Source organism: Marmota monax, unplaced genomic scaffold, assembly GCF_021218885.2.
Source record: "Marmota monax isolate L192 unplaced genomic scaffold, Marmota_monax_Labrador192_F-V1.1 WCK01_AAM20220418_F8-fsc00083, whole genome shotgun sequence".
Taxonomy (NCBI): Eukaryota; Metazoa; Chordata; class Mammalia; order Rodentia; family Sciuridae; genus Marmota; species Marmota monax.
Genome location: NW_026692848.1, coordinates 908,960 through 922,859, shown reverse-complemented (window position 1 = coordinate 922,859; position 13,900 = coordinate 908,960). Strand labels below are relative to the sequence as shown.

Sequence of the window (13,900 nt, the reverse complement as noted above, 5' to 3'; positions counted from 1 at the left end):
CGGACGCACTCCACTGCCTGCAGTCAAAGTCCTCATGATGTGTGCTTGCTCTCTGACCCTCCTTGATGGATGCCACCAGGGCACCCAGAAACCCCAGACCAGCCTGCGTTAGTGAGAGGGCCCCGGAAGCACAGCAGTCTCCTATCCCCCTTAGACCTTGGGCAGAGCTGGGGCTGGTGTCCTGCACAGCACGGGCCCTTAGGGGGTAGGTCCTGTTACCTAGAGCTGCAGGGCCCTCCACTGGGACCATGAGCTGCCCTTCAACCTGAGTGTCACGGGCCCCTGTCACCCAGTGACATCTGTCACTTTATGGGAGACAAAAACCTCAGTGCTCCTTATTGGGGATTTTCTCCCTTCCCCCCAGCAGAAACCCTGCTAATTCTTTTTAAAAAAGGGAGAGAGATTCATTTATAGAAAACCTTCTTTATAATTTATTTCCTGTTGTTGATCTTTGAAGTATAAAAATGAGGCTCTAACTAAATGCAGGGTTTCAGTGGTGAAATTTTGATCATGTGAACAAATAAATAAATATTTACAATCTTTGCAAAACAAATATTTTCATTAACCTATATGAGAAGCTTGTTTTTTAAAAAAGACATAAATAATTTACAAATCATATAGTACATTCTGGGTGTTCACATCCTCATCCCGCACCCTCTCGCCACCTGCCAGCCCCCAGAAGCCTGCACACACTCTGCTCAGCATCACATTTAATGAAGTGCCCCAGCCCTCGAGGTTCTGGGAACTTAGGTCCACACAAGCGGAAGTGCAGCAGACAGAGCTGTCACCTTGGAGTAAGCAACGACATACCGCATCAACGTGAAGTGTGTTAGTGGAGACAGAGTGGGTTCCCCCATTAGACACAGACAAGCAACCACATGGACAGACGGGAGGCCCTGTCCCGTGCCAGCCAGCCAGAGAGCTCTCCACGCACCCTGGGGAGGAGCGGGCATGGCCAGTTCGTGCAGAGACCCTGCAGCTCAAAGCAAGGACGAAGCAGACATGTCCATTACTGTGTGGCGGATGGCTGCGTGTGTCTGGCAAGACCCCCTGCTGAATTTTCTTCAGCATCCAAATTAAAAAGTTAAATGTACAGCAGGTAGGTAACAGCAAAAAATGTTGAATTGAAAGTCACTGGTAGCAGTATATCCTAAGGTCCCCTTACCAGTTACGCAAGCTACCTGTTAACCCCGTGCCTTTCACATGGTGCCTTAACATGGCGCAGTAATAGTATAAAGCCTCAAATTTAGACAGCAGGTATTTGGCTGTAACTGTCCTTATATTATTATGTCCTTGTTACGTGTTTATTTCTTGAAATCATGCTACATACATGTTATTCGGAATGTTTGAAATAAGTTATTGGCAGCTGGAGTGCATTCTTTATTCACTTAATAAATATTAGCCAAACACTTACAGCTGAACCCTTAATGCAATGGGTTCCCAGAATTAGGTAAAAGCGACTTTCCCAGTTTCCAAAACCTAGAACATGAATCGGGCACCACGTGCACTGGCTGGCTTGCCAGCTTGTCTCTTCCCCAGGAGCAGAGACCAGGCAGAGCCAAGCAGCAGCCCTGTGCAGACAGCAGCCCCATGACGCTGGCCAGGACACTCACCACACTGCCGCAGGACCATCGGCTAAGCAGAGGCACTTGCTCTGCTGAACTTCCACCCCAGGGAGACTCTACCAGGCCCCAGACAGAGCCAGGGGAGGCCCATTGATCAGAGGCAGTCCCTCTTGGTGTCCCACCAAGTGTGAGGTTGTCCACTGTGGGCTGGCGGGTACCTGTCGGCTTTTGGAGCAGTTTTCCATAGGTGCTCGGCACCTTGCATCACTCGATGCTGGCCACAGCTGTGTGACAAGCATCTGCTGATCTCTGCCTCATGGGACTGCCCGCACACCTACCTGACCCTCCTGATGGACCTCAGGGTTTGGTGTGTCGGTGGACAGCACTAACCCAAGAAACGTCAGCACTGGGCGTGGTGGAGCAGGACTTTTCATGCTTAATTTATGTTAACGACCTGTGCACAGTAACCCTTCAGCTCCATGTGCACGTAAATACAGTAAGTACGTTGCCAACGTAAACGTCATTCTTAACAAACAAGAAAAGGCAATGAGTCTGCTCAAGCTCCACTCTGCGGAGTCCCAACGGTCCTGCCGCTCCCCTGCACCAGGTCAGATGTTCGGCTCTGGGTTCCCTCAACGTTTGCCCTCTGGAGGCACGTGGACTTGGGGTCGATGCACAAGGTGAAGAACCAGCCAGTTAGGGTCGGAGAACAGGAAGTGCCGCTAAAGAGAGAGAAGCTGCAGGTGTCAGGATGGGCCGAGGTGTCTGGGGAACAGCATTCGCATGTGGCTGGGAGTGGCCGTCTCGCCTAGCCATCTGAAAGAAAGCAAGAGGCAGAGTTAGGGTGACTGGGCTGGGAGGCGTTCTATTCCATTTTACCTACCCCTCATATATTATTAATTTTAAAATGACATCAGTAGGATGGGTGGATGGGTGGGTGGGGGGGGGTGGATGGGTGGATGGATGGTAGATGAATGGATGAATGGATGAGTGGATGAGTGGACGGATGGGTGGATGGATAGATGAATGGATGGATGGACAGGTGGATGCATGGACGGATGGGTGGATGGGTAGACGGGTGGATGGATGGATGGATGGATGGATGGATGAATGGATGAGTGAATGGGTGGATGGATGGGTGAGTGGATGGATGGGTAGATGGATGGATAGATGGATGGATGGATGGGTGGATGGATAGATGGATGGGTGGGTGGGTAAATGGGTGGATGGGTGGATGGGTGGATGGATGGTAGAAGAATGGATGAATGGATGAGTGGATGAGTGGATGGATGGGTGGATGGATAGATGAATGGATGGATGGAAAGGTGGATGAATGGACGGATGGGTGGATGGGTGAATGGATAGATGGATGGATGGATGGATGGATGGATGGGTGGATGGGTGGATGAGTGAATGGGTGGATGGATGGGTGAGTGGATGGATGGGTAGATGGATGGATAGATGGATGGATGGATGGGTGGATGGATAGATGGATGCGTGGGTGGGTAAATGGGTGGATGGGTGGATGGGTGGATGGGTGGATGGATGGTAGATGAATGGATGAATGGATGAGTGGATGAGTGGATGGATGGGTGGATGGATAGATGAATGGATGGATGGAAAGGTGGATGAATGGACAGATGGGTGGATGGGTGAATGGATGGATGGATGGATGGATGGATGGATGGATGGGTGGATGAATGGATGAGTGAATGGGTGGATGGATGGATGGGTGAGTGGATGGATGGGTAGATGGATGGATAGATGGATGAATGGATGGGTGGATGGATAGATGGATGGGTGGGTGGGTAAATGGGTGGATGAGTGTTTGGGTGGATGGATGGGTGGATGGATGGATGGAAACATAGGATGTCCTCAATGTCACCCTAATATAAGGAAAAGAAAACTTTACCAGAAGCAAGCAGAGAAAGAAAACTCTTGTCTTCCCTCCCTTTTGCTTTATATGAGATTTTCCATGTGCGAACTTTGAGAAGCATCTCGAGTCTCACTTACCTCATCTGTAAAGGCATGGAATTAGACTAGACAACAGTCGAGTTTCCTTCCAGTTTTATGGTATTTTAATACACTTGTAGGTGTATAACTAGAAAGAAACTCTCTTCCTTCCCTTCCTCTTCCTCCTTCCTTTCTTTCTTCTTCCCTTCATTTCTTCATTTTTTAGCAAGGTCAATCATCTGAAATGCCTTTAGAGGCCCAGAACGTGTGGCCAGCACAGCAAGCTGCAGGCTCTAGTTCGTGGGGTTAAGCCTTATGAATGATCAAAAAGTGTCTGTCCTACAAATGCTTCCAAATTCAACTCAAAACCACAAGCAAACTACAACAACACCCCCACAGCCGCGCTCCCCCATGAACCCGGCACTGGGAATCCACGACCCCCAAGGCACAGCCTTGAGTGGATTAGCTGCTTGGGCACGCGGCTTCTGTGACGGGAGTGTGGGACGCCAGCCCCTGACGGCAGACGCTGGTGTGCGCTCACCTCTGCATTCGTACTTGAGGTCCGAGAAGTAGACCATCTCTTGAGAGAACACAAACAGACCCAGCCGTCCGCCAGCATAGGTTTGGTCATAGATTGGTCCTGAATCCGCCATGACCTGTTTCCCCTCGTGCACTAGGACTCTGCAAATAAGGTTGGGGTGGAAGAAGTTGAGCTCCGTGAGGCTCTCACCACTGTTCAGTGTGCCGAAGCCTCTGGTGTGCAGGGGCCCCTGCCTGAGGGACCAGAGCAGTGTGGAGGGTGAGGGCCCTTCCCCTTCCCTGGACGCCAGGTCCTGCCCTTGAGCGCAGCTCCATCTCTCACATCTCACTCACACCGTGGGCGCCCGGGCCTCTTCCCCACCATGAGGGGCCGTGAGGGCAGCGCCGGCCCTACTGTCCCTGCCCTGAGCAGCCTGACATGTGGTGCTCTCCAGGAGGACCCAGCGTGATTGAGTGACGGGGCCCTCCGTGGGGCCACACACCCCACCCACAGAAGCCTGGGCTCCTGGCTTCTGCAAAGAACCCGAGGGCCTGGGTGAGCTCAGTGCTGCAGAGGTTGCCGGGCAGTGCTGGGTCCTGGGCTCAGCATAGCAGACAGAGTTCAGCTGAATCTCGCCTCCTAACGTCGCAAGACATTGTTTTAAACTGTTCACATCTCATTTTAGTCAAAATCTATTACAAATGCAATATGCAGTTGGGCCATAGATTGCACATCTGTTGCCTTGAGAGTTGTGAACAATTTCACTCAAATATACGTCTCAGTCCAGCCAGGCACGTGTCAGAGGTGACCAACCACCAGGGGTCCAGGCTGGGGGAAGCGCGCGGCCTTTCCGGGCAGGTTCTCCTCAGTGGTGGCCCTGCCTCGGGTGTCCCTAGAGAGGGAAGACGCCCCCCCTCTCCAAGCTACTTTAACAAGTTTCATTGTCTACTTTTCAACAGTTTTCTTTTAAATAAATGAAATATTATAGAGATACGTCATTTATTTAAAGAGACCTTCTAACTTTGAGGACCCAGAGGACAGCATTTCCTGGGTGTCGCTGTCTCTGGACGAGCCTGCCGTGTGCGGGGAGGCAGTCCTGCGTGAGGATCCTCTCAGAAGAGCAGGGGCCTTACCTCATGTAGCCTGTCTTGGGCCGGTGGGTTAGATGCCACCGGTAGGCAGTGTAGTCTTTCCAGCCGATGTTTTTGGGGTCATGCCACAGGGTGCGAACCTGAGGGGAAGACATCACTCTTGAGCCCGCTGGGCGCCCTGAGCCTCCCCCCAGGAGTTACCCTGTGACTCTGTTCCTCCATCCCTGGCACAGTCTGCCACACAGACACCTGTACCTCACACAGCACTGCATGTGAGGCATAATACCGTGCCGAGGGCCACGTGGCTCAGTGGTCAGAACCCAGGTGCTGGCCCGACAGTCATGGACCTCTGCCTCCTCAATTCGAGACTGAGGGCAAAACACCTACAGCTTGGAACTCAGTCCTCCCTGTCTCACAGACAGAGTAGACACAGGTTTAATTGGCAAGAGGAGTTCCAATCCAGTTTCTGGAAGCACCAGGCACTCAGTAGTGGTCACTAAAAGGACTGTCACTTAGTTAAGATTCACAAGAGCAGGCCACCATGGGAAGGTGTGGGGACGCAGGCCGAGTCTGGGGAGCTGGCGCTGGCCGCTCACCTGCCCCTCTGTGTTCCCCGTGTGCCACAGAGCGTTGCGCAGGTGCTCGCCTGTGCCCGTGGTGGAGTTGACCACCTTGAGGGACACCCCAGAGTAGCCGTAGGCCCGGCTGGGCTGGTCCTCCCAGTAGGTCTGGGTGACCTGCTTCCACATCACCACGTAGAAGCGGCTGCTTGACTGGTAGCCGAAGACGAAGCCCGCGTAGTCGTCATCCCTGTCCGTGTTGACGTAGAACGTGCCGCTGAAGTCCACGGACCCGAACTCGTCGAAGCCTGCACTCCAGAGGGACACGCGGGGATCCGTGGGAAGCACTGGGCACCCCACCAGCCCCCGCCAGGTCGTGGAGAGCTGCCTGGGAGGCCCGCAGACACTCCTTCTCCTCCAAGCGGGTTTGCAGCGTAAGGTCAATGAGGGGATCTAAGAGACTGTTAGGGCAGTTTTCCCGGAGGAGCCTTCACTGTGTGATGTGACGGGACAAGATGGCGTGGCAGGGCACACTCAGGCACCCCGATCCCTGGCCAGGTGTGGGCAGATGGCCTCACACACGAGCAAGCTGGGGACTCCTGTAGTGGTCATGCTGATTCCCGCCCGCGTGACCCTGCAGGTCCCTGTGGGTGCCTGGTGGCATCTCCCGGGTCTCAGGCTTACCTACAGCGATGCCGGGGTCTGAGTTAGCCGTCTGGACCAGCTCCTTTCCTTGGTGACGGATGACCCAGTTGGGGTCAATCTGGGTGGTTCCCTTGGGGTCCAAGGGGACCATCTGGAAGTTCCTGAAGTCCGTCTCGCTGATGGCATAGTTTTCAGGACACACATCGTCGATGTCAGGGACTTTGTCATTGTCAAAATCATCTTTACAGATATCACCTCGCCCATCACCTGTTCGTAAGGAGCAAGCGGAGACAGGGACACGGTGGGTGGCTCACCATTTCCTCCCGGGGGAGGGGACGGCTCAGGCCCTCTGAAGTCCGAGGCTGCGGAGGCAGGGACGTGTCTGAAATGTCCAGCTTGGACCTATGAGCACTTCTGTGGGGCTTTTCCAGATTCCTGGGGTTCTGCACTGAGGAGGGCAGCACAGAGCTCCCCGCCCGGCCGGAGCCCCTGCTCTCCCCTGCGCTGGGGCCAGGAGGCCTGGGCGCCTTCCAGAGGGCCCCGCAGAACCCGGCTCTTCAGTGGCTTCCTCAGCGGCCACTTCATCTACGGCAGAGCTCCCACACAAACGAGGAAGCTTGGGCTTCCTTTTGGGGGGACTTCTGGTCAAATTCTCAATGAGACCGGAAGGGTGGGGGCTGCATACCCCCTGAGTATGCAAAGGCAGATGGACAGGGAGACTTCAAAGCTGCCCAGTCCGTGGCCTCGTGGGCCCAGCGCGGTCACCTAGCCCATCGCACTGCCGCTTGTTTTAGAAGGAGGGAAGGATGTCCAGCTGGAGGCCAGGCCTGGCCTCTGGCTGTCCCCTCAGTCCTCACGCCAGGGTCCAGCTCTGCTCAGAGTCGTATTTCCCTGTGAGCACCAGGCACGCTCCCGTGGAGGACGTTTTAAGACACGAGAACACTCGGGTGCGTGTCACCTCCTCCGTCCAGCCCCTGGGTGAGGGCCCCAGTCAGAAAACCCGCCTCCCACAGGGCAGCTGTGGAAGCCCCACTTCTGTACTCCTGAGTCCACCCAAAGCTTGGGGTTTACGCTGAATCCCTGCTGCTGTCCAGGGAGGGTCCCCGGGGTGCCCTTCAGGTCTCAGGGAGTCTCCCGTGCGCTTCCTTCTGAGTGAGGCTCAACGCCCCAGGATCCTGCCTGTCCCCTTGTAGGGACGTGCGTCTTCCCAAGGGCACTTGGGTCATCAGCTCTGCGCTCCCAGCCACTTGCTCCTATCCTCCCAACACCAGTGAGCACAGCGGTGCACCGTTTGCTGTCCGGAGACTCCACTAGGGTGCCTTCCTGCCTGAGATCCTGGACAACTGCAGACCACTTACTAACCATGGCTGCTGGTAAACCAGGCCCAACTCCCACTTCACACCGAGTCCTCCTGGTGCCTCACACGCCACACGCACTCCTTTCCGAGAGGCTGTCAAAGGACTGGGGCTACCAGATGCCCAGATCCCTCATCATCCCAACATGCACTCATACCTGGCTCCGTCCTCTGTGGAGGACACAGCAAGAGGCCAAAGCCCCAAGGTGGGCTGGGAAGGCTGGGCCTCGCCCCAGGGCCTCCTGTGGCAGAATCCTTGCGGTCCCTGGTGGGCGGGCCAGAGGGACTGCCACACAGTTCTCTGCCTTGCACATGTGGGCCAGGGGCCTACCATTCGAGTCCCTTTCACCCACAGGCCAGGGACCTACCATCTGGGTCCCCCTGCACACGTGGGCCAGAGGTCTACCATCAGAGTCCTCCTGCACATGTGGGCCAGGGGCCTACCATCCAGGTCCCCCTTGCACACACAGGCCAGAGGAGGCAACCCTGCGAGTCCCCCTGCACCAGTGGGCCAGGGGCCTACCATCCAGGTCTCCCTGCACATGTGGACCAGAGGTCTACCATCCAAGTCCTCCTGCACATGCAGGCCAGGGGCCTACCATCCAGATCCCCCTGCACACGCGGGCCAGGGGCCTACCATCCAGATCCCCCTGCACATGTGGACCAGAGGTCTACCATCCAGGTCTCCCTGCACATGTGGGCCAGAGGTCTACCATCCAGGTCTCCCTGCACACGCGGGCCAGGGGCCTACCATCCAGGTCCCCCTTGCACACACAGGCCAGAGGAGGCAACCCTGCGAGTCCCCCTGCACCAGTGGGCCAGGGGCCTACCATCCAGGTCTCCCTGCACATGTGGACCAGAGGTCTACCATCCAAGTCCTCCTGCACATGCAGGCCAGGGGCCTACCATCCAGATCCCCCTGCACACGCGGGCCAGGGGCCTACCATCCAGATCCCCCTGCACATGTGGACCAGAGGTCTACCATCCAGGTCTCCCTGCACATGTGGGCCAGAGGTCTACCATCCAGGTCTCCCTGCACACGTGGGCCAGAGGTCTACCATCCAGGTCTCCCTGCACATGTGGACCAGAGGTCTACCATCCAGGTCTCCCTGCACATGTGGGCCAGAGGTCTACCATCCAGGTCTCCCTGCACACGTGGGCCAGAGGTCTACCATCCAGGTCTCCCTGCACACGCGGGCCAGGGGCCTACCATCCAGGTCTCCCTGCACATGTGGACCAGGGGCCTACCATCCAAGTCCTCCTACACACGCGGGCCAGGGGCCTACCATCTAGGTCTCCCTGCACACGTGGGCCAGAGGTCTACCATCCAAGTCCTCCTGCACATGTGGACCAGGGGCCTACCATCCAGGTCCCTCTGTACCCTTGGGCCAGGGACCTACCATCTGGGTCCCCCTGCACACGTGGGCTAGAGGTCTACCATCCAGGTTCTTCTGCACCCCCGGGCCAGGGCCTACCATCTGAGTCCCCCTGCACCCTTGGGCCTACCATCCGGGTCCCCCTGCACCCCCTGCACCCTTGGGCCTACCATCTGGGTCCCCCTGCACCCCTGGGCCAGGGGCCTACCATCCGGGTCCCCTGCACCCCCTGGGCCTACCATCTGGGTCCCCCTGCACCCCCTGCACCCCAGGGCCAGGGGCCTACCATCCGGGTCCCCCTACACCCCCTGCACCCTTGGACCTACCATCCGGGTCCCCCTGCACCCCCTGCACCCCTGGGCCTACCATCCGAGTCCTCCTGCTGCGGGTTGAACACCAGCCGGCAGTTGTCCCTGTCGTCGGGGACTCCGTCGTTGTCGTCGTCCGAGTCGCAGGCGTCCCCCTGGCCGTCGCTGTCGTGGTCAGCCTGGTTGGCGTTGGAGATGTAGGGGCAGTTGTCCTGGTTGTTCTGGTGGCCGTCGTCGTCGATGTCCTCGTTGTTGTCACACTCGTCTCCCACCAGGTCATTGTCCACATCCGTCTGCAGACAGGGCAGGGGATGCACTGGTGAGTGTCTCGGGAGGAAGGGCAGGGGTGTGGGAAGTGAGACCTCGGGCAGGTGCCAGGTGCACAGAGGGAGGGGTCAGGAGCCAGGAACCTGGGCCCTGGGCCTGCAGGGATGTGGTCACCTAAGGGACACTGTGTGTGCTCTCGGGAGAAAGCTCCCCCACACAGCCAAAGCTGTCTCGCAGCATCTGCTGCCACGCACTCGGGGCTGCGTCCAGTCTCCTGCGGAGGCCATCTGGACATGACAGCAAGACTCAGGCTTGTCGCAGGGTGTCTGCCACACAGAGCCCAATCTCACTTCAGAGAGGAAAGGCCTGTGCTCTGTGGCCCATGGCCATGGGGACAGCACTGCAGCAGGGACTCTTCCCAGTATGCTGCTGTGGGCTGGCATTGCTGATGGGAGCCAGGGCCCCCCAGTCACCGCTAAGGCCCTGCCCTGCGCACAGCCACTCCTCACCTGGTCCGGGTTGTGCATCAGCGGGCAGTTGTCACAGTGGTCCCCCACTCCATCCCCGTCCGTGTCTCTCTGGTCGGTGTTGTAGACGTAGGGACAGTTGTCCCGCTCGTTGAAGACGTCTGTTGTCAAAGCAGAAAGCAGCTAGTGCACAGTCGGAGCAGCCCCTCCCTCAGCCACTCACGCGCCTTCACTCAGTGGCCGTGCAAGGACTGGGAGGTGGGGAGGCCAGAGTCCACAGACTCCTGGGAGCCGGGCACAGCCCAGCGTGGACAGGCCTGCCGGAGCGAGCAGGTGAGGACAGGCTCCTCCAGCTGGCTCCAGCGCCTGGCCCTGCTGCTGGACAGGCACAGGGAACACCGAGTCCAGCGTTGCCCCTCCTCCCGGCTCATCACCTGCCCTCCAGGTGCACAGGCCGCGCACCACCCGGCGGGGACAGGCAGGGACGGGCAGGGACAGCGGGCTCTAGATGTGAGACGTGTTTCAGAGGTCTGAGGTGGACAGTGAGTCCTACTAGTACCAGAGTTTAAAGAAAAGCAAAGAGCAGGGCCCGATCCTGCAGATGACCAAGAAAGCACCAACACGCAGAGTCCGCGGCGCGGGGTGACCTGGGGGCCCTGGCCTGGCCCCTGCCAGTGGAGCAGGCCTGGGAGGTCGCCTGGGGTCCAGGTCAAGAGACTCCTAAGAGCACGTGGGCTTCAGAGCAGGGGGCAGATGCCGGTTCAGCTCGGGAAGTGGGGCTCTGCCTAAGCACACAAAGCCCAAGGGACACCTGAGTGCACACGTGCCCTGGGGCCAGAGGACGCAGAAACTGGCTGGAGAGTGACAGAGTGCACTTTAGGACATAGAGTGAGTCAGAGGGGCTGAGGGTGGTTGCTGAGGGCAGGACGGAGACGGGCGGGAGGGGCGCGAGGTTTGCAGCCCACAGCAGGAGGAGAGGGGCAGGTAGGGCAGGTCGTGGGCTCCTGCTCTGTGGGCAGGAGGGCTCAGAGCAAGGAGCCAGCCACAGCGTGTCTGAGGCCACACCACGCAGCTGCCCTGCTGTGCCCCTGGGGACCTGGACCTGTGGGAGGGGCGGCAGACAGACGAGGGGGAGCATGGGGACAGGCTGTTGGACGAGGCGGGCACTTCAACAGGGTGCGCACTGGCGAAGCTGGCGGGGGGCTAGGGTGCAGGGCTGCGAGGAGGGGTCAGGGAAAGGGACACGACACCCGCTTCCCAACAGGTGGGAAAGCGCAAGGGCGCCATGAGGGTGGGCCAGAGAAAGAGCTGTGTGCTGCGGGGTCCTTAGCTCATGCGAGTGTGGAGAGGCAGCTGAGGGCAGAGGAAGCACTGCGTGTGCAGTGCCATCGTCCCAGCTTTGGTAGAGGACCGGGTCCAGGCGCCCACGGAGCCCAGTCCAGGGTGCTCAGCTCCTGTGCAAGGATGTGGCATGCGCACATAACCTGTGCACACCCCTGTACTCACACCCATGTGTTAATCGCCTCTAGAGTTCTTATCAGACCTACAAGGTCAATGTCACACCCTTTCAAATCTCGCTGCAGTGAGCGGAACCCTCAGATGCGCAAACCCTGCCCAGACCAACTCTAATGAACACTAACACGTGTCACTGAAATGAGTAGAGCAACTGACCATCGCCATCGATGTCCACAGAGCAGGCGTCCCCCTCGCCATTGCTGTCGGTGTCGATCTGCGCAGAGTTGTGCACATAAGGGCAGTTATCACAGCGGTCCCCAACTTCATCCTTGTCATAGTCAGACTGCCGGGGATTGAAGAGTAGGGGGCAATTGTCCTGGAACACAAGGGAGAGGTTAAGAAAGAGCACCACAGTGTGGGTCAGGCACACATCAAAGGGCTGGCCTCCAGGTGCACAGGAAGACAGAGCCAACCAAGCAAGGTGAAGTCGAAGGAGCGAGCAGAGGGGGTGAGTGGGTGAGTGGGTGAGTGAGTTGGTGAGTGGGTGAGTGGATGGGTGAGTGGGTGAGTGGGTGAGTGGGTGAGTAGGTGGGTGAGCGGGTGAGAGAGTGGGTGAGTGAGTGGGTGAGTGGGTGGGTGAGTGGGTGAGTGGGTGGATGAGTTAGTGGGTGAGTGAGTGGGTGAGTGAGTGGGTGAGTGAGTGGGTGAATGGGTGAGTGGATGAGTGGATGGATGAGTGAGTGGATGAGTGAATGAGTAGGTGGATGAGTGAGTGAGTAGGTGGATGAGTGAGTGAATGAGTGGATGAGTGAGTAGGTGAGTGGATGAGTGGGTGAATGGGTGAGTGGGTGAGTGAGTGGATGAGTGGATGAGTGGATGAGTGGGTGAGTGAGTGGATGAGTGGGTGAGTGGGTGAGTGGGTGAGTGAGTGGGTGAGTGTGTGAGTGGATGAGTGGGTGAGTGGGTGAGTGGATGAGTGGGTGAGTGGGTGAGTGAGTGGGTGAGTGGGTGAGTGGATGAGTGGGTGAGTGGGTGAGTGGGTGGATGAGTGGGTGAGTGGATGAGTGAGTCGGTGAGTGGGTGAGTGGATGAGTGGGTGAGTGGGTGAGTGAGTGGGTGAGTGGATGAGTGGGTGAGTGGGTGAGTGGGTGAGTGGATGAGTGGGTGAGTGGGTGAGTGGGTGGATGAGTGGGTGAGTGGATGAGTGAGTCGGTGAGTGGGTGAGTGGATGAGTGGGTGAGTGGGTGAGTGAGTGGGTGAGTGGATGAGTGGGTGAGTGGATGAGTGGGTGGGTGGGTGGGTGAGTGGATGAGTGGGTGAGTGGGTGAGTGAGTGAGTGGGTGAGTGGGTGAGTGGGTGAGTGAGTGGGTGAGTGGGTGAGTGCATGAGTGGATGAGTGGGTGAGTGGGTGAGTGGATGAGTGGGTGAGTGGGTGAGTGGATGAGTGGGTGAGTGGGTGGGTGGGTGGGTGAGTGGGTGAGTGGGTGAGTGAGTGGGTGAGTGGATGAGTGGGTGAGTGGGTGAGTGGGTGAGTGGATGAGTGGGTGAGTGGGTGAGTGGGTGAGTGGATGAGTGGGTGGGTGGGTGGGTGAGTGGATGAGTGGGTGAGTGGGTGAGTGGGTGAGTGTGTGAGTGGATGAGTGGGTGAGTGGGTGAGTATGTGAGTGGGTGAGTGGGTGAGTGGGTGAGTGGGTGAGTGGATGAGTGGGTGAGTGGGTGAGTGAGTGGGTGAGTGGGTGAGTGGGTGAGTGGGTGAGTGAGTGGGTGAGTGTGTGAGTGGGTGAGTGGGTGAGTGGATGAGTGGGTGAGTGGGTGAGTGAGTGGGTGAGTATGTGAGTGGGTGAGTGGGTGAGTGGATGAGTGGGTGAGTGGATGAGTGGGTGAGTGGGTGAGTGGGTGAGTGAGTGGATGAGTGGGTGAGTGGGTGAGTGGGTGAGTGGGTGGGTGAGTCGGTGAGTGAGTGGGTGAGTGGATGAGTGGGTGAGTGGGTGAGTGAGTGGGTGAGTGGGTGAGTGGATGAGTGGATGAGTGGGTGAGTGGGTGAGTGGGTGAGTGGATGAGTGGACGAGTGAGTGGGTGAGTGGGTGAGTGTGTGAGTGGGTGGATGAGCAAGTCCAGGGTGTTTGGAAGTCAGGCGTGGAAAGTGCTGGACACGGCCTAGGTAATCAGTCTCCCTGGCACTGTGTTGCCTGTGTTGCAGCCTCTCAGGAGACCAGGGAATCTCTCGCTGTGAGCTGGCCCTCACTGGCCCTTCCAGAAGGAAGGAGGCAGGTAGGAGAGTTTACACAGCTGGGGGAGGCAGGAGCAAGGACACTCACTGCAGACGGTGCTGGCACCCG

The 13,900-nt window shown here is 57.7% G+C and overlaps 1 protein-coding gene across 3 annotated transcripts in view; it reads right to left on the bottom strand.

Annotated features, from left to right (window-relative positions):
• Positions 1-407: 407 nt before the first annotated feature.
• Thbs2 (thrombospondin 2) overlaps positions 408-13,900 on the bottom strand; it is a 33,287-nt gene continuing 19,794 nt past the window's right edge. For all 3 annotated transcript variants that reach the window (XM_046449374.2, XM_058580889.1, XM_058580890.1), the window contains 8 exons: positions 11,778-11,937; positions 10,149-10,267; positions 9,431-9,665; positions 6,374-6,601; positions 5,726-5,997; positions 5,172-5,269; positions 4,060-4,199; positions 408-2,381 (listed from right to left, as the gene is read on the bottom strand). In XM_046449374.2, the coding sequence (XP_046305330.1) occupies positions 2,374-2,381; positions 4,060-4,199; positions 5,172-5,269; positions 5,726-5,997; positions 6,374-6,601; positions 9,431-9,665; positions 10,149-10,267; positions 11,778-11,937 (1,260 nt within the window). In that variant the 3' untranslated portion in view covers positions 408-2,373. The remainder of the gene's footprint in view (positions 2,382-4,059; positions 4,200-5,171; positions 5,270-5,725; positions 5,998-6,373; positions 6,602-9,430; positions 9,666-10,148; positions 10,268-11,777; positions 11,938-13,900) is intronic.